Below are 21,095 nucleotides of genomic sequence, written 5' to 3'. Positions count from 1 at the left end.
AGTTGACGATGATTGATATTTACTGGTGGACATGTTCTTCTACGCAGGGTAAACGTTATATGCGTGGATTTTGATTCATTGGCTTTAATGCGCCATGTCTTCAACCATAATTGTATTTGATCCAGGTGGGTTTGTAGGTTTATTGATGCTGTGACTGGATCTTCATGGGATGCTAAGATTGCTGTATCGTCTGCATATGTTGCCACAGTAGTTATTTTTGTGGTGGGCAGATCAGCCGTATACAGAAGATACAGTACTGGACCCAGTACACTACCTTGCGGAACTCCTGAATATATGGGATTTAATTCGGTATGTTCATCGCCTTGATTTACAATAAAATGTCTGTCAGTGAGATACGATTTTAATAGCTGATAGTCCGGATGAGGGAGAAGTTTCTTTAGTTTAACCTGCAAGCCCGTATGCCATACTTTGTCAAAAGCCTGGGATATGTCTAGGAAAGCAGCCGAACAATATCTTTTGGCATTTAGGTCAGCGTTTATTTGGTTTACAAGTCTATGCACTTGTTCTATAGTCCCATGCTTATTGCGAAAGCCAAACTGATGTTCTGGAATAATTTTTCTTTTTTCTATTATATAGTTTAATTTTTTTATGTATAATTTCTCGAAAACTTTCGAGATTATTGGTAATAAACTTATAGGTCGGTAGGAGGTCACATCTTCTGGTATTTTTCCTGGTTTAAGTATCATTAATATTTTAGCTACTTTCCAGATACTAGGGAAATAATTAATTCGTAGCATAGCATTAAATATATATGTTAATAGTTTTATAGCCTTTTCTGATAGTTCTTTTAAAATTTTGCCAGTAATTAAGTCATAACCAGGAGCTTTTTTAATATTAATCTCTCTCATTATTGTATGTTTAACTTTTTTGACCGTTAATTTCTCGTGCGGTAAATCCATTTGAAATGGCGAATCTAGAAAGCTAGTAATTTTATTTTCGTCATCTTTATGTAGCTGAGACTGGAAAGGTTTAAAAACATTTTTTAAGTGTTTTGAGAAAATGTCGGCCTTCTCTTTATTGCTTCTCGCCCAATTATTTTCGCTTGTTTTAATAGGTGGGTTATGCTGCTGGGATCTCCTAAGCTTTTTTGTTGCTTTCCACAACGAATAGTCTGTAGCCTCAGTTGATGTCAAGTTTTCTAGGTATTCTTGAATACCTTGGTTTTGTTCAATTTGAATTAGATCTCTCAGCTCTTTTATGGCTCTATTAAATTTTCTTTTATTCTCTTCAGTCCTTTGCTGTTGCCAATTTCGTCGTAACTTTCTTTTTTCTGCTATCTTTTTCTGTATTGTACATGATATATGTGTATTTTTTCTTGGAAATGTTTCAATGTTGGGAGTCGCGGAATATGCTGCCTCCTGTATATTTTTTGTAAGATTTATTGCTGCTATTTCTATATCCATTTCAGTTTGTAACGGTAAGTTTAGAGAGATATTTTGGTCTAAGTTTTCTCTAAATGAGGGCCAGTTAGTTCTATTATTGCACAGAGAAGGGGGTTTATCTTTGATGGTAATTTTTGAAGAAATTGTTACTATTATTGGTGAATGATCAGAAGACAGGTCGAAACATGATTCTGCCTGACACTTTTTTGGATCAATATTTTTTGTAATACAGAAATCTATTGTATCTGGTTTTTTATTTCTGTCTGAAGGCCAATATGTTGGTTCACCAGTAGAGATATGTTGTAAGTTATCTTTCCTTATGGCTTTGAGCAGTTCTCTACCTTTTGAGGTTATTATTCTTGAGCCCCACATTAAATGTTTTGCATTATAATCTCCTCCTGCTATAAATCTATTACCTAGCGTACTGAAGAATTCTTGAAATTGTTCTGCCTTGTTGTTATGTTTGGGTGGGCAATAAATCGCAGAAATTGTTAATGGTCCATGGGCTTCCTCTATGGTTATACTGGTGGCTTGCAGGTAGTCTTTGCGGAATTTTTCTTTTTCGAAATGCTTTATATCATCTCGAATTATTATGGCTGTACCTCCATGTGCTTTATCATCAGGGTGATTTGTATGATAAATCTTATATTTAGGAACTTTCAGATAATTCTTGTCCGTAAAGTGTGTTTCGGAAACCATCATAAAGTCAATATTTTGTTCATTTACGAACATTTTTAGTTCCCTGGCGTGTTGTTGAAGCCCATTGGCATTCCAGACGGCGATTTTGTAGCTATTGGTTTCAGGCATTAGGCAAGTTTGCTTACGACGGTTGTGAGTAGACCAAGCATCGTACTCATTTGATCCATTAGTTTGGCCATCATATTTTCTAATCTTGAGATGTTGCTAGTTTCAGTAGGTTGAGATATTGTCTCTCGTTTTTGTGCTGAACCATTTTCAACTATTTGGGCATAAGTTATGTCTGGTTGACTTGTTCTGGTGGGTAGTGGTAGATTAGTAGTAGTGGATTGTTTTTGTTGATGCCTTTTTTCCCTTAAGGCAGGATAGAGTTTCTGCTGTAGTTGCTTGTGAACTGCGCAACCCTTGTAGTTCGCTGGATGATTTCCGTTACAGTTAACACATTTCACTTTTTCATCGCGAACTTTACGAGTACAATCTCCTGTCTTATGTTCTCCTGCACATTTTACGCATCTATATGATTTGCGACAGTAAGTCTTTGTGTGCCCGTGCGCTTGACATCTTGTGCATTGTGGTATAATTCTTTTTATATGTGGTGGTTCGCATTTAATAATATTATTTTCCAATTTGGTGATTTCATACACCGCCTTATTATTTCCATTAGGTTTTATGTCTATATAAAACATAGGCAGAGGTTTTTTTGTCGTGTGATGTCGTATATTGTGAATATTTACGACCTCGTGGCCTTTTTCAGCTAGTGCTACCTTGATGGTGTTAAAGTCCGTCCCGTGATGTAATCCTTTTAATACGAATTTAAATGTTCTCTCGGATTTTGGCCTGAATGTATGGTATTGGGTGTTTCTTTCATCTAATTCTTTTATAAGAACTTTAAAGTGATCCGCTTCGAACAATTGGATTTTAATTGTTTCATAGCTCACTGTTTTAATTGTGTAGTTCGTAGTAATGGTTTTCAATAAGTCATGGATGTTTTTTATTATTCCTACCTTATAGACTGTTATTGGTGGTGGTTTGGGAACAACTTTTTCAGGGCTTGGTTGTATGTTCTCTTCAATTTCTTCCGACAGGTTGCTAAAACTGTTTTTTGTCTCTATCGGTTTCTGCAACCAATAGTCACTGATTCTTGTTTGTTTCCTCGCGATTTCTTCTTCTGGACTTCTCAATCGTTTTTTATTAATGACTGTAGTCCATTCTGATGGTGGAATTTGCGTTATTGCTGTTTGTTCTAATCTTATATCAAAGTGTGCAGGTGATTTGGTTGAATCGCTGTGGTTTGCCATTTTTTAATATTTTAATATTTTATTTTATTTACTTCCAGATGATAAAAAAAATAAAATAAATACATTGTTTATTTCACGCACTTCATTTTTCACTTACGTTATTTTAGCACTCGTTTTTTACTATAAATACTATAAATGAATTTCAAAAGGACTGTTGTAAAATAAGATGAAATAATTTTAAACACTAATAAAAATGAGATGCAGTCATTTTGTCTGGTCACGTAAACACGTATTCACTACACTTTAGGTCCACTGAGAGACGGATAGCCGCATCTGTTATGCGTTTTTAACACTCACCAGAGACATTTAAACAAAAATTTATTTCAGTTAAATAATATGAAAACACTGAGGAATATGACGTACTTTAGGTAAGAGCGATATGCGAAAAGGACTGCCGAGTAGGGTACTGCTACAAATGAAATATATATCTAAATGTATATAATTGCCAGTGCCTTGAAAATAATATCCAAGTTATAGTGTGTAAACATTCATGTTATTTGTTTTTTATAAGAAAAGCAGCCCTACCACAGCTATAGCAGCAAAAATGTGAGTGGAATTGGTGAAGATTACTGTCTACTCATTTAAACACTTCAATCGCATAAAAGTGGCATCACTTTTGCCTAGCATCAGGACTCACTTTTTATAAAGCGTCTCACAAGGTGACTTCTGGTTTAAGCGACTTATATTTCTATCAGATAACATAGTGCAAAGTCGAAAAATAACTGTAATTCGTATTCAGAGAGGATATCACAAAATATCACCTACTCTACAGTAGATTTCTTGTGCGATTACTTGTTGTTGCATTGCACCTAATGTTAAAATTAGATACTGAAGATTACTCCATCATTCTGCATGTTATTGTAAAGTTTGTTTTGACATTCTGGCCTTTACTAAATTAGCTGCTTGCAGTTATATTTATCAACAATATCTAATGGTGAAAATGAGTATAGTGTGAATATGTGAATATGAGTATATAAAATGTATCAATATAAACAATTGTTAATCAACCTAACAGTTAAATTCGATAGTTTTGACATTTATCTACTGTATACATATTCTAATATAACACAAGGTCTGAAAAGTCCCGGGCCTGAAGCATAGATAGCGCTAGTTCTATTGTATTCACCGCTTTTTCAATTAGTACTAACCTTCAAAAGGAAGCTGTTAAAATTTCATGATATTCTACTCATAAATTTGTGAGTAATTGTACTGAAAGTGACTTCTTATTTTCAGAACAATGGATCAACAATTTTAATTGTTTTTAATTGTGTTTTAATTTTATACTACTTCTTGATGGGAAAAAATACAGATCAAAGCATAATAATCGGCTGGAAAGGTTATGGCCTCGTTATTTTGGGATGTGCGTAGTGTAATATTCATCGATTATCTTGTGAAGGGAAATATCATCAACAGTGAATATTATATAGCGTAATTGGGGTGTTTGAAGGCTGAAATTGAAAAGAAACGACCGCACATAAACCGCAAAGAAAAAAATTGTTGCACAAGACAACGTATCGTGTCACAATTCAATCAAAACAATGGCAAAACTACATAAATTGAACCTCGAATTACTCTCACATCCATTATTCTATTCGCCCGATTTGGCTCCTAGCAACTACTGGCTAACCGCAGACCTCAAAAATGCTCACCGGTAAGAAATTTCACTCACCTTCATTGCTGAACCATCATGTTTGCTAAAACACCATGTTGTTTTTTCGATACGTTATCACCATGTTACAAAAAAAAATGAGAAAAGTTGTAGAAAATGATCGGAAGTATTTTGATTATTCATGCGCGAAATATTAAGGCCAATTCAATATCATAAACCTTTAAACAATTAATATTATCAGTTTAATATACTTTCATGTGGTGAAGCTTAATAGCTTCCTTTACAGACATTTTAGAAGTGTGCCTAAACTATAAAACTGCTGCAGAAATTACGACTATACATGACTGATATCAAATATCAAAAGGAAAAAATTCCAAAAATTTCATTCCAAGATCAATTTTAACAAAGCCGGCTTGGTTGGCGCAGTGGTAAAGGCGACAGGGCGGTACATCTACTGTTGCGAGAGACGTGGGTTTGAATTCTGCTGGGGCATGGTCGTAAATTTATGTTTGTGATTGTTTAATATTTGTGATTGATACCTAGCATGAGTGCAATATAAGGCAAGGAAAATGATCCCAGTCACGCCAGTAACCAGGCTGGGTAAGACCGGATGTCTTCTGGGATGATTTTTAAGCTGGTCACTCGCCAGTCGGTAGGCTTAATGCCGAGGACCGTGGTTCGGAACCCACGTTAAACAGTAGGTCCAGTCCAGATAAACCCTCGTTGGTAAAAAGGAGACTTTAAAACATAAAAAAAATTACAAAATCGAAACTAATTTCCCGCCATTACTTAGACTCACTAATATTTGTATATAACAATTGAATATTATTATTATTATACGGCAAATTGTAACGTATATGGTTTACATTAGCCACTGGTACTTGCTATTATCATATTTACCATTCTTAAAATCTCCCACTTATTGAGCGTGCGCAATAATGAATTTTGACCAATTTAAAAACATATCAAAGTCCTAATTGTCTTGGCTACTCAGTCAGTCAACATGAAGTGTGTTAAACTCTTGTTCTTGGCGTTGATCGCCTTCGAGAGTCTGACCGACAAATTGGTCTCGTCTAGTGACAGCAAAATTGTATGTTACTATAACAGCAAATCGTTCCACCGATCAGGTTTGTCCTAATTATTAGTATTTTTACTATTTCATTCTATGTTTTAAGACCACTATTTGTTTTTCTTCAGCTGATATTTGATAAAAAGGGAAATCATCGTAAATTTAAATCTACACATAAAGCGAGAATATTCGACTGTAAAAGAATATTATGCTCAAGGCGATAGCCTCAAGAACACTTTCATTTTTATTTTCAAGAAACAATAACAACATGAACTGCTTCTATTAAGTAAATTTTGTTTCTAGAAAATTCGAATATTTGTCGTGAAATATCACTTTAAACATTGATTGAAATCCCATCTATCATTTAACAAAATAAATTGTCGTTTATATAAAATTAGCTCTACATAAGTGCACATTATCTAATTAAATTATATTTACATTGCTATTTTTCTTTAGTTTATCAAATATTTCTGGGAATGGTCATACATAAATCTGTCCATATGATATCCAATATTTTCAACAGCCGCTAGGTTATCAGACTTGATAAAAGTTAATTTCGAAAAAGACTATTTTGTTTTATTCTGGAGTTCTAGATAGTTTATTTGTAATTATTTTAAAATGTAATAATTATGTATAATTTTTTAGGTTATCAGTCCTAATTTTTTAAAATTTATTTATTAATTTCCTAGTCGTTGGCGACCAACATACAATTTAGCTTTACAATAAGTTAAATCTAGTTGTATAGCTAGGAGAATCCATCTTAGTTTCTAATAATGTTTATATATTTTTTAATTATATGCTCCTCACCACAGAACACTACACAAGATCAGATGGTTTGATTCTTTTGAGTCTGTATCCTGGTTATGGTCTTATCCAAGAGTGGTATTACTTCGATATTGACATAAGAATGGACTCTCTCCTCGTGTCTTGTAATTCTCTTGATTTTCTGAGTGAGAATCATTATCTGAAAATTTCGGTGTACGTAACTAGTGCACCTACTTCTCAGAACTTTGTTCTGGAAATCTCGAATTTCTATTACTTTTCGCAAAACATCCTCATAATTGAATTCTATACGTCCATATAGGCTTCAATACTTACTTCTATAATATCAACTTATTATGTATTGATAATTGCGATTTTGTTCCAATTAAACATTATATTTTTCTATATTTGAACTCCAGTTTTTTCCTTTCCTTTTTTACTCATTCCGAGATACTTTACGGTAGCATTGTTACAGAATAGTATGGAATGATATTACTATTTACTATATTGTTATGCTTATATTCCTTATGCGATCTGATTATACGTGAACTCCACATGCACAGATTCACTTTCGTTAACTTTAATTTTTCAGGTGAGGGTCCAATTATTTATATTTTTCTTTTTTATTATTTTTCTTTATTGTTTCCGACGGCATGAATCGTAATATCACCATCAAATGTAACCGACATATATTAGATATGTAGAGTAAGTAAAGAATTGGCCCCATTACGCTTCCTTGTGGTACACCTGCTTTAGCTTCTTTTATGGTAGAGTAGGCTTCCTTGTTTTTGACTCTAAACATTCTGGCTGTAATATAAGATTTTAATAGTTCAATATGTTGCTTTAGTAACATTTTCTGTAACTCATGGAAGGCCGTCATGTCATACATTATCAAAGGCTTGTGCTACATCTAAGAATATAGCTGAACATAATTGTTTAACTTCATAAGTTTTTTCAATCACATCTGTTATTCTATGCACATTAGATATTACTGGTAGTAACCTGATAGGTCTATAGTCATATAACATCTATAACATCGGGCATATATTTTCATAATTTAACTTATTATATTGCCTTTTTTGTTTTTTGTATTGTTTTTCGTATAGTTATTACTATAGCAGTTTTTCATAATTTATGTTTTATCAACTGTTTTTATGTTTTATGTTTTATAGCTCATATTCACAGTGTTTTTGTATAAGAAGGTTCTTATAAAATAAACGACAAAGTTTTATGAAAAAACTTGTTTTATAATGAACGTCTCATATTTAAAGATCATTAAAACACAAAATCAAAATTATAACAAGGTCGTTGTACAAACAGCTGAACAGAGATGATATTAAGTATATTTTTAAAGATATAGTATAAACATAACAATAATAACAGACCAACAATCAACATATAATAAAATCTATTGATAATAAAATATGCAACTTATACATTTTATAGTCCCTCATAATATGATTACTTTTACTTGTTAAAATAACAATATTTAGCATACTGTGTAATAAAGAAGTAAATAAATGCAAACAAATGCTTTCGTCATCGTGTTAGTCATCAACGGTACGTTTGTTATTCATGAAGACCTGCTTAACAAGCACAAACTATTACTGAGTTAATTAGATTACAAGGATTTTAAAATAGTTGGTAAATTACAGGAAGATAGGTTGATCTTGATAATTTAATTAACCAAACGTCAATAAAAGGAAATAAATTTCGTGTTCAACTATTCATTGCTTTTTAAGCAAAAGAATTGATTGGCTAATGGTATACATAATTCTAATTATAAGTTTTAAGAAATTTACACATTTTAACTTTTTCTTACTTATATAGTATTCTAGACTTTTGACATATTTGAAATATAACTTTCCTAACGTACAATGGATTTATGCCAATAATTTTATTCCACATCGATAACTAACAAAAATAAATACCAATTATCATATATACCTTAATAATGTATAAAGAATTTGTCCATATAATATAATTACTTTATTAATTGAATCCTAACCTATACATTTATAATTGCACATGTACATAACACATGTATCTTTATTATACAGCTAAACGTCAGATTAAAAATTACCTAGATCTGGAGATTTATTAATATTTTAGTTTACTATACTAAATCATACTGTAAATTACTGTATATTACGAAAATAACTACATGTAGTAAATATTCGATTTTAAACCTGCACATAATATTAGTGCAAGAAGTGAATTGTAAATATTTACCAGCATTTATTCAGCCGAACCATTATTAAATCAATTAATCACATATCAGTTATTTTTTTAAGTTTACATAAGAAATTTCTTGGGAAATAATATTGATTTGTGTCATTCTATTTTTAACGGTAGTTTACAGTATTTATGTGCAGTTAGTTAAATAACAAAAAAGCCATTGTAGGATAAAATCGAGAATATAACCATTCCCAACAACCACATTCAATAGAAATTTATTCTGTATACATAACGAATGTTTAATTATTTAGAGGAACTAAACTTGACAAAAAGGACGGTATTCCCCCGCTCAGTAGTATTCGTATTGGTTTTTGTTTAAATATTCATAATTAAATAAAACATGAATTATAGAATATATTAATTGTTTGGAATTGTCTGATATTATATATATTTTGAATTATTCTTTCCGGGGTTTCATATATGTTGGATTTCCAAAATAAACTTTAATGTTCTCACAATGTTTCGACAATATATCATCACGATTTTTTGTCTTGTCTTTTTACTCTACCTCGCATTATAGGAAAAATAGCACCTCCCAAAGAGATATATGAGGTCGTTTTTCCGCCTGAACAGCATTGAATTATAGTTGCGGAAATCAACAGACTAGGAGATTTACCTTATTGACCTTGCAAATTGTTGTGAAATACTTTTTCCGAACTCCATTAATCAGTGTCAAGGAATTTTTTAAGTAACTTTGGAACAATTGCCAATATCAACTTGACGGAACTGTGCTTTAGTGTTAATTAAACAAACAATCAAATTAATTAATTCCAAATTATTTTTTGTTGATCAGACTGCTCCTATTCAGTTGCTGACTATCTTAACAGAAATTCTGAAGCATCAGAACAAGTAGTCAATCAGTCAACTAAGAAGAAAATTATATTATTATAACAGCCTTCAATAAAATTGCTTTTGTGGCGATTTCCTTTAAATAATAACAGGAACTACAATTATTTCAAATATGCAACTTTAATATACTATTTTCTGTGCATTGTTAAGTTTCTCGTGCAATACAATAATCGAATAGAAAAATATAATGAATCTTTCATAATATTAATTTATTTTTATTGTAATATTTTTAGGCAATGGTAAACTTGACATACCATTCCTGGAACCAGCATTACAATTCTGCACCCATTTAATTTATGGATATGCGGGTATCAAAGAAGAAAACTTTAAAATCCAACCATTGGACGAGCCCTTAGACATCAATAAGCAAAATTACAGGCACATAACCGACTTAAAGAGGAAGTTTCCAGGATTACGCGTCCTACTTTCAGTTGGTGGTGGTAACGATGTGTCTGGAGAAGGTAGCGAAAAGAACTTGAAGTACAGAACGCTGGTAAATATATTTTTGTTTATTTTAATAGATCAGTACAAATATTTTCGGTATTTAATTACCTTAAACAATCCAGTGTTATTTTGAACATTTTGACTAAATCGTTGTTCTAACATGTCAAACAGAATTATTATTGTTTTTACTATTTTCCTCGCACTTATTTTATATTTTCTTGTCATATAAAACTTCCCTGAACTTCTACAAATATAGTAAAATAAAATTCGGTCTAGCTGTGTTCGAGTTTTAGCAAGACTAACGAACAACAATTTATTTTTTCATATATAGGAAATATTGATACTGATTTTTTAAATTTTCTAGTTGGAATCTGTTGAGACTAGACTGGCTTTTGCCAATTCCGCACAAGATTTGGTAAAGAACTATGGCTTCGACGGACTGGACCTCGCCTGGGAGTTCCCTGAAAACAAACCAAAGAAAATCCGCAGCAAAATTTGTAAGTCACCTGATCACACGCTCTAATTAACACAATAAAACATGTCGATCTTAATTATATAGCTGGATGGTTTTCAAACCTAAAACACAAAATTGTTGGCGAATCCATTATCGACGAGAAAGCAGAGGAACACAAAGAACAATTCACCGCTTTGGTCAGGGAAATCAAAAACTTATTCCGACATAATGGACTTTTGTTGACTCTCTCTGTTTTACCCAATGTTAACAGTACTGGTGAGTCAAACTGATATAAACGAAGGAGCGAGAATTTTACGTTTCATTTTACAGTTTACTTTGACCCCAGACAACTCAGTCCCCACATTGACTTTGTTACCTTACAAACTTTCGACTTCAGAACACCAGAACGAAATCCTAAGGAACTGGATTACCCTGCGCCATTATATGAAGCATTAAATAGGAAGTTTGACGAAAACGCCGATTTCCAAGTCAGATATTGGTAAGTGCAAATTACTAAATCAAATATTTGTCTTGTTAGCATTTCGTACGAAATTCTATTCCAAATTATATCTTTGGCTAGCATAACAGTATCATTTGCAAATAAAGTTATCAATGTGATAATAAAACAAATAAAGATAAAGTTGCTCAACGTTGCTCAATAAAAATGTCTGATTCCTGCACCGATATATACTTGTTTTTTCAAATAGCCTATTTATATGAATTTTTGCAGTGGGTGCCTTTCATTAAAATCTCTTAAAAATAAGAATATTACGATATCTGAGTGATATTACCAAAAATTATAATCTGAACAGTACTTGTTCAATAAATAATACTAAGAACTAAACATGTTTGTATTAAAATCTCTTGGGTTCCATCGGGATGCTTAGGTGCTCATATTTTGCACTAACACCACAATAGACTAGCTTAAAGGCTTAGTTCTCTTGAGCCGTCATGTCCCAATATTAACGTGGTCTTTGTTCGTGGTCCATATCCAAATCTCTATGAAGATAAGTATTTCTGAAGTACCATAGAGCATTAAGAGCACTCCTCAATTTCTTGCTCTAATATCACTGAATTATCTTCAGATTGCTTTTCTTGGCACAACCACATTTCTGGATGTCATATATCCATTTGTACTGAAGGATGCACTTAAAAATTATGACGTTACATTGCTGTTACATTTACAACATTTGAAGGTGTATAATCTCTGATTATTATCAATCGTTTTGAAGAATTTTGCAGACATATGACAACATACAGCATTCTATCTATTTTTAACAAGGGTAAAATGAGAAAGTAATACGGTATAAGAAGCTATAATGTGCATTGGCTGTTTTATTGGAAGAACTATATATATAGCAGTACTTTACTGTATATTGACAATATAGAATTTAATCCAAATAACTAACCATTCCTCTAAAGGTAATATCCAGTTATTTTTTCTTATTTACATGTGCCTTGCAGCGCAGCTTCGCCACTTCCTTAAATGTTACTGTGTTAGCATATGGCACTTGAATATTATTTATTAACAGATTTATTCTAATTTCATTTTAATTAAATCTGCATGGCTGGGTCGAATTGTTAATGTTGTCTATTTGAAGCTGACAAAAGTTTATATGGCAGCCGTTAAAAAGTAAGTAGTAGTGTTAGTAGTAGTGGACAAGGTTCGCGTCAGGAAGAACATAGTCAAAATATTTTGGGAGCCGAAAAAGGATCCTAATGACTACCTTGAAAAATTCAGAACAATTACAAGCGAATATTAGTGCTACTTTCTTGGCCATCTAGATGGCAAAGTTTACGGAAAGAGGCTTGAGAGTGGGACACTGTTGCTGAAAAACCGTTCAACCAAACTAAGGAAGACTAATAAAATTATGTTTTAATTGTAAATCGCAGCCTTTCGTTGTTGGGTCGAGAAATTTTCACCAAATCCTCGTATATGTTTACAAAATCCTAAAAGACCCATCTTAATCAAATCCAATAATGATATGACGGTTTACAATCCGTCAATCTTGCGAAGAAATTTAAAATTTATCAATTACAATACTTAAAGTAAATTATAAAAACGGTCTTCGAATATATTAAACGAGATGTTAATGACCTATTTTGTTTCATTGTAAGGTATTTCCCCAAGAAATAAAAACAAATTAACTCCATTTTCGTTGATGGAAACGTTTTAAATATCAATAATTCGATAAATCATAAACTGGTTTTCAAATATCTTCAGACAATGATAAAATATCCATTGGTTTTAATAAAAAAATAATTGAGTTAAAGAAATAACATAGCATTTTTTCTAGTATTAGATACGAGTATATAAGGAGCAAGTTTTTATCTTGATCTTTAACGCATCAGTATCAAAGATTTATTTCACGAAATGACCTTCGTCGTCTTGCTCTGTATGTTATATAACACTCGGTTAATCATGATACACGATTACCCTGAATTTTAAATAATAAAAACAAAATAATACGTATACTGGTTATTCAGAGCAATCGTGAATCATTATTAACAAACAATGGCCTCTATTTGGACACCTTGTCACTTAATAATGCAATTCTATTTTGAGCTTTGGTATCACTGTGACGCTATTTATTCATTAACATTTTATTGCATTGGTGTTATATTCTAGGTATTAGTAATTATCTGGTTTATCAAGCAATTAATTTAATGCAAAATTCTGAAAAAGCCTCGATATTCTAATAAAATATTAATTTACTCGAAGAAAAGATCTTATATTTTCATGTTGAATTTACTTTAAACTGAGATTATATTAGGTGTTCGCATGTATTTTTATCAGCGATGTATAATATTAGTGAAAATGTGAAATATCAAAGTAAAAAATTGTATCAAATCACAGTTTTCCATTGTTCCCATTTCCAAGAATTATTGCATTGTTGAGTATATCCAGACTTTGATTATTAATCGCCGCTGCTAAATTACATTTTGGGCATTACTTTTTGTTGAATTGAACAAAGCTGCTGTCGATACTGCCATCAAATGCTTTAAAAAAGTTATGGTGAAGCTATTCGGTCATATACCAATTATCGGTTCTAGTTTTAATGTTTGCAAAGGGGTGATTTTGATGTAAATGACACAGAACAACCTCCGAACAACCAACGGCCGAAAGAGTTCGACAACAATAAATTGCAAGAATTATTAATCAATCAACTGTTTCCAGACGTTTTCATGGGAAATATCCAATAGGAGGGAAAATAGCTACTACAAGATTGACTGAAAATAACCTTTCGAACTATTTCACCATCGCGGTTTCATTAGCTGCCTGGAAAAAAGAAATTTTCTGTTACTGGGGGTGAAAATCAAATCTACTAAACCGACTGAGCTGCTAAAACCGATTGAAACTATTACTGAAGATATCTACTGACGTCAATTGAACAAATATAATGATGTATTGTTGCAAAAAATACTAGCAACAGATAAAGTCTTCCTCTCGCATGGCAACGCTCAGCCACATGTCACAAATTGTGAAGGATACACTATTTCAGCTTGAATCGGAAATTATGCCGCATCCAGCGTATTCATCAGACATCGTCTTTTTACCATTTATCTTAGCTTAATACGATTTCGAAATGTTGATGAAGTGTGAAAATGAACCGATGATTGTATCGTTGTCAAAACATCATCTTGTAACATGGTATTTATGTTGTCAATAAGATGAGAAAAAGTTGAAGAATATTTTGATTAATGTAGATTAATTACTCTCAATATATGCCGTCTTCAAATGACATGATCAGAATATATGCAAGCACCTAGAAAACTGAACAATCATTGGCGAATCTGTTTCTAAGTTTTAGATATTATATTGTCCTCATTTAATATTAAAATCATATTTAATATATGACCGAATATAGTTCAAATCTTCATTTCTGAATTATTTCTCCTACCAACTAAAAATTATTAGACCAATCAAAGCAGTGGGCTTTACGTAGCTGAGCTCAAAAAATAAAATCGAATATTCAAAGAAAGTTATAATGTCATCTATAGCCCATCTAATGAAACAGCCAATGCACGTCACAGATGGCGTCAAAAAATATTACAGCAGTAATAATAATAATAACTCGAAGAAGACCTTTCCTTCTCGTGTAATTCTAGTTAAAAAGAAATAGAATGCTGTCTGATGCTTCAGAATGTCCAACAATAAAATTCGATTTGTGTTAGTTCTTGTGGACCGTGTTGCCAAATGTCTTCAAAATCCTTTATAGCATAAATGATAATAACACTGTGTGACACAATTTTTCAAACATAAACAAGATTACGTGTTTTGCATTCCTTATTCATTGTTTAAAAAATTGTCTATTGGTATGGTTGTCTAACATATCGCGTACTTAGTAATAGTGTGAATACTATTTAAGCTTAAAAGCTGAATTACTGTACAATGGCAGCCGATATGTCTCCCTCCAAACCTATTGCATATTCAGTGATTTTAAAAGAAACATATGAAAACATGAAATTCATTTTAGACTTAATCAAATATAAAGAAATATACAACTGAAAATATTATGCTAATTTAAAAGTTCTTGCTATATTGATTGGACTACAGAGAGGTTTCACGAAATATTGTTTTATCTGTTTGTGGAACAATAGTGACACCAAAAACCACTATGAAATTAAAGATTGGCCAAAATGAATTGACTTTGTGGTAAATCATACAAGATATGCATCTCTTATTCCAGAAGAAAATGTGATTCTTGCACCCTTACATATAAAACTTAGATTAATGAAATTTTTGTCAGGGCCATGAATAAAAATCATAAAGGATTTTTGTATTTGAAAACTGTGTTCTCTAAATGAAGTGATACTAAATTAAAATAAGGTATATTTGTTGGCCCACAAATACAAACAATTATAAAAAACAATGAATTCGATGAAAATCTTACCATTTCGACGATATCGACTTTTTACCCTCTAATCTTGGTATGATATGGTAAGAATAAGAATAAGAATAGAAATGATAAGTAATGAACAAGGTGAACCCTTTCACCAGGTTATAAAATAAATAGCTATAGATACAAAATAGAACTGTTTTATATATATATATATATATATATATATATATATATATATATATATTTATCATAACTTTAAAATGGTTAGTTAAAATTTAGTGTTGTAGAACAACAGAAAAAATTGCCACACAATGTAATTAGAGGTTATAAACCGACAAATGTTCTAAACCAAAATTATATGTTGATGAGTTGAAGATGAGTTGATTCGGCAAAATTGCAACGTACTGACGTCATAAATTTTAATGACATACATTGACTGTTTTATTGGACACGCTATATAATCACAATAAGAATATCAAAAGTTTGATCTGAAAATGATATATCTTCTTAATTATGTCGTTTTATATTATATTTCAGGCTTAAGGAAGGTACTCCAACCAACAAAGTCCTTCTAGGAATCCCCACCTATGGTCGTGCTTGGAAACTCAACGAAGATTCCGGACTCACTGGTGTACCACCGCTCGCCACCGACGGCCCAGCAGAACCCGGACAATATTCAAACGAAGCTGGCTTACTGAGCTATCCAGAAATATGCAACAAAATCGCCACACCGAAGGAAGTTCAAGCTGGTTACCTGGGTAAACTGAGGAAGGTCAATGACCCAACGAAACGTTACGGTAAGGCGTCATCTAAAACTCAATCATAATTCTCAAACCAGCTTCATTAGTTTTTTAACTGTACCTTAATGTAGTACCTGAGCTTTTGCGACATATAACGATTATTATCCACATATATTTCTCTCTCGTTTGCAGAAGAAGAAAATCGATTTTGGAATGTAAGCGATATTACTAATAGATACGGTATGTAACGTTGCTTAAGAAGCATTAGAAAAATCCCCTGTATCCCTTAAAAGTCACAATTCATACTAAAACTGCTCACAAGTCTCGTCCCAAGCTAGAAGTAAAAATAATTAAAATATGGACACTCATATTTTAAGCTTTCAAAGGTTTATACCAGATTTTGAGGTAAATCTATTAAAACTATTTTAATCATTTGACACCATTATCAAGCAGATCTATTGAAAAGTCCCCGGCCTACCATAGTAAAACACATTTTTTTGGCAAAATTATTTCTTTCTATTCAACATAATTCCCTTCAAGGGTGATATACCGATTATAGCGACCATCCAACTTTTCGATACCATTTTTGTAATACAATTAGTCCTTTGTTTCAAAATAGGCCTCAGTTTCGTGGATCACCTATTCATTCGACGAAAATTTCTTCCCAACGAGTCCGAGAATAGGAAATAGCCGCTGAGGGCCAGATCTGGAGAATACGGCGGACGAGGAAGCAATTCCAAGCTCACTTCTTGGATTTTTGCCATCGTTTTCACTGACCTGTGACACGGTGCATTGTCTTGGTGAAGCAGCACTTCCTTTTTCTACAAATGCGGTCGTTTTTCGGCGATTTCGTCCTTCAAAGGTTCAATAACGCTATGTAATAATCGCTGTTTGATGGTCCTTCCTTTTTCAAGGTAGTCAGTGAAAGTTATTCTATGCGCATCCTAAAATATAGACGCCATAACCTTGCCAGCCGACCGTTGCGTTTTCCCACGCTTTGGAGCGGGTTCATCGTGTGAAGTCCACTCGGATAACTGTCGATTGGACTTCGGAGTGAAATGATGGAGCCATGTTTCATCCATTGTTACATATCGATGCAAAAACTCGGGTTTATTATGCTTGATCATCTTCAAACACTACTCCGAATCATCAACTCGTCGTTGTTTTTGGCCAAAAGTGAGCTCGTGCGGGACCCACTTTGCACAGAACTTTCTCATACCCAAATATTCGTGAATAATGTGATGTACACGTTCAGTTGATATCTTTCATTTATCATTCAAAATCATTTTGTGGATTTTTTTTTGGTATTCGTCGGTAACAACTTCTTTTGGGCGTCCACTGCGTTCACTGTCTTCGGTGCTCGTTTCACCGCGTCTAAACTTAGCATACCAATCCTTGATGGTTGATTTTCCTGTGGCCTCAAGCCCGGTTTTTGCTTCAACTATATTTTTTCCCTTCAAAAAGCAATATTTTATCAGCACGCGAAATTCCTTTTTATCCACAAACTAATGGTCCGACAGCTGTTAAATTTATACACGCATCTTTTGGGGGTTAGTAACTAACTAAAAAACATATGGATTTAATTCTAGTAGCTCTATCTATATGTCAGGCCGGGACTTTTCAATTGACCTGCTATGTGGATTATTCAAATCTCCTGGGTAATTATTTTAACTAACTGGCAAAATAATGGTTGATCTTTTGTGGAAAAATATTTTGATCAATTATTTACTTAAAAGATAACACATCATTCAATAAGTCCTATGCCTTACTAATAAGATACATTTTTGGGCTTTATTCATCAAGATACTTTTTCAACAATAGTACCAACGCTGCTATTATTTTTAACACCTTTTTAGATCAATACTTAAAATAAAATTAATATTTGGTTTGAAAATAGACTTTAACTGGGGTTAAACTGCCTCATTTTACTTAAAGCTACGGGTTAGATCGGAACTATATGGTGTATAGCAAGGCAAATGGATTTGTGTAATTTTTTGAATTTCAGGAAGCTTTTTTTTATTTCTTCACTCAGTTAATCCAATAACTGCCAACTAATGTGATGCTATTAATGGTTGCATGGATGCATACAACCTAATAATTATTATTATTCAAGGAGTAGAGCCGAAATAAAACTTACCAAGCCATTGATGTGCTTTAATAGTATCTTTCCCATCAAAAAGCAATATTTAATCATCACAATTAAGAATAATTTTAATCACTGTAGCTTTTAAACGAAATGTCAAATTTTCTGTCAATTTTAATATTCGTTTGAAGGTTAGGATTATTAGGTTATATTTAAGAAAGTTAGGAGGTAAGTGTTGTCATGTGAGGCCTGGGACTTATTGTGTGACCTGTTACTTCCTTGAGGTTTTAGAACATAATAATTGAATATCAATGTAATTTTGGTATGAAAATAATAAAAGCACTTTGTCACTAAATATCAGTAACTAATATATGATAAATTACTTGTGTATATATATATAATATAATTTAACTGATATTGACAATACAGTTACACACTCAAATAGAGATGGAAATTTGTTGTTCTATTTGTGTAAATTAATTTATAAACACAGCCTTAATTTCCAATAATTAATTAAACAATAATCGATGACTGTACGATACGTAACCTTGACAGTTTTGCATCTAAATATTTTGTTAGGTAACTTTTTACAGAATGTTCGGCAGATTTATTTGAAATTTGTTTGTCACGTTGTCGATAATGTTGGCAAACTAAATCAAAGAAACTCGCGCAAGTTTTCAATAAGCTGAAGTCATCTTATTGTCTCCCATCGTCGGGTGAATTGTTTTGCCACTATATGCCACCATACACCAACTTTATCATGCAACGGTATGGTAAGCCACCTTGCAAACTGCCTTTTTTAATTAGATCTTTCTCTCATTGTTTCTGTTGAATAATTTTTCAGATCAGAAAATAGGGAATAGTTGTCGAACATGAAAACAATGACTAATTCACTTAACCTTAACGTGAAAACAAAGCAAGGATGATTACGTCGATTGTTTTATAGATAATAATTTTGTATTTATTTTGACTTGATTTTTTTATTTCGGATGCAAACATTTTTAGGTGAAGAATTCTTATAATTGCACTTAATTATACTAACTTACTATATGATGTACTTATCATACAGTCCTGGTATTTTAATTAATATGTTAAAAAAGCAAACACAGTTAGTTCGTAACTAATATGTTTTAACATTTTCAATAGAAATATTTCTTCGTGATAAGAAGCTGGCATAATATTTAATTCAATAGTTGTTTGGCTTCAATATTTCCATCTCTGCTCCGCCCGTAGTTATTCTAAGGTGTATTTGATATAACATCAACTGATTATTCTTTCTAGGTTCCTACGCTTTCCGACTTCCAGACAAAAATGGTGAAAATGGCATTTGGGTGGGATATGATGACCCTGACACCGTAGGAAACAAAGCTGCATACGCCAAAGCCAAAGGCCTAGGTGGCATTTCTCTGGTGGACATCAGTTTGGATGATTTCAGAGGCACTTGCACGGCCGACCTGTTCCCCCTTTTAAGATCAGCAAAATTCAGACTGTAATCACGATGTTATTTTTCAAAACATTCCATGTAGTTTAATTTCCATTAATGTTATGTCACATGTTATATATAATAGAAATGCCGATATTTTTGTTACTATGTTTAATAAATAAAATATTTTCCAATAATAAATTGTTTTTTATGACATTAAACATTTCATAAAATACTTTACTACTAACCTTTAATTTCAAGTAAATATTTTAGAAAATTTTTATGCTTTTCATTTAATTTTAAAACATAAAATGTAGACTTTTTCTTGATATTGTTTCAAAATATAAAAAATATTTAGATAGATTATAGTCAGATATATATAAATAGATACCTATAGATCTAATCATATTGCCTCTTTCGTCTTAATATTCTTTGCTCTATAGTCTATTCAATTTTTTTTGTGCGTGCGTGTTTAAGATGTTTAATGTATTGCCTGTCGCAATTTGTAAATTCGTTTCAGAATCAGACAATATTTTCCTTCTTATTCTATTGTATTTAAAAAGAGATATAATGCTGTCTGATAAGTTCGAACATGAAACCGAACTAGCCTGTCAAATTCGGCTGGTTGTTAAACGTACGCAAATTTTAAAAAAATATTAGTTATAATACTACAGATTATAAACTGCTGTTGAGCAATATATCACAATCTGATTGCGTCCTTAATAAGTTATTTCGAAAATCGGAGGAATCATCAGTTATTATTATGGACAATGCACCATATCATAGCACACTGCTGGGAAAAATCCCAACAATAGCATCAACAAAGCCTATAAGTTTTGAAGTGACTATGCTAAAAACTGAACTATTTCAAATTGTTAGTAGATAAATATAAATGAAATGTTTCATTGCGTTTGTTGCAATCTACTTTTTTTAGAAATAAGCGCGAAAAAAATATATACAGTAGATCAGATGGCTGAACAATATGGTCACATAGTATTACGACATCCTCCCTATCACTGTATATTCAATCCAATCGAGTTGATATGGGAAGTAGCAAGGAATTATTATAATAGACATGCTGGTCGAGAAGGATATTCTATCAAGAACAATTTGGATATGTGCACGGTAGCATTGTCAACCATAACACATTCGGTTTGAATCAACTCAATAAGACATACAGAGA

General features: G+C 32.2%; 1 protein-coding gene across 2 annotated transcripts; it reads left to right on the top strand.

Annotated features, from left to right (window-relative positions):
* Window positions 1-5,973: 5,973 nt before the first annotated feature.
* On the top strand, window positions 5,974-20,113 carry LOC143202126 (chitinase-like protein Idgf4). Of its 2 annotated transcripts, XM_076413411.1 has the most exons (8): window positions 5,974-6,133; window positions 10,158-10,417; window positions 10,733-10,865; window positions 10,928-11,098; window positions 11,153-11,321; window positions 16,204-16,463; window positions 16,599-16,646; window positions 19,771-20,113. In XM_076413411.1, the coding sequence occupies exons 1-8, from the start codon at window positions 6,010-6,012 to the stop codon at window positions 19,980-19,982; spliced, it is 1,377 nt and encodes a 458-aa protein (XP_076269526.1). In that variant the 5' UTR covers window positions 5,974-6,009; the 3' UTR covers window positions 19,983-20,113. The 2 variants fall into 2 exon arrangements, with proteins under 2 accessions (XP_076269526.1, XP_076269527.1); XM_076413412.1 differs by lacking the exon at window positions 16,599-16,646 and having other exon boundaries at window positions 5,975-6,133.
* Window positions 20,114-21,095: the final 982 nt, after the last annotated feature.

The sequence above is a fragment of the Rhynchophorus ferrugineus genome, unplaced genomic scaffold (assembly GCF_030347505.1).
Source record: "Rhynchophorus ferrugineus isolate W39M unplaced genomic scaffold, kcgeb_rfMv2 rfM9, whole genome shotgun sequence".
NCBI classification, from domain to species: domain Eukaryota; kingdom Metazoa; phylum Arthropoda; class Insecta; order Coleoptera; family Curculionidae; genus Rhynchophorus; species Rhynchophorus ferrugineus.
Note: the sequence above shows the minus strand (reverse complement) of the source record. Positions and strands in the feature narration are given on the sequence as shown.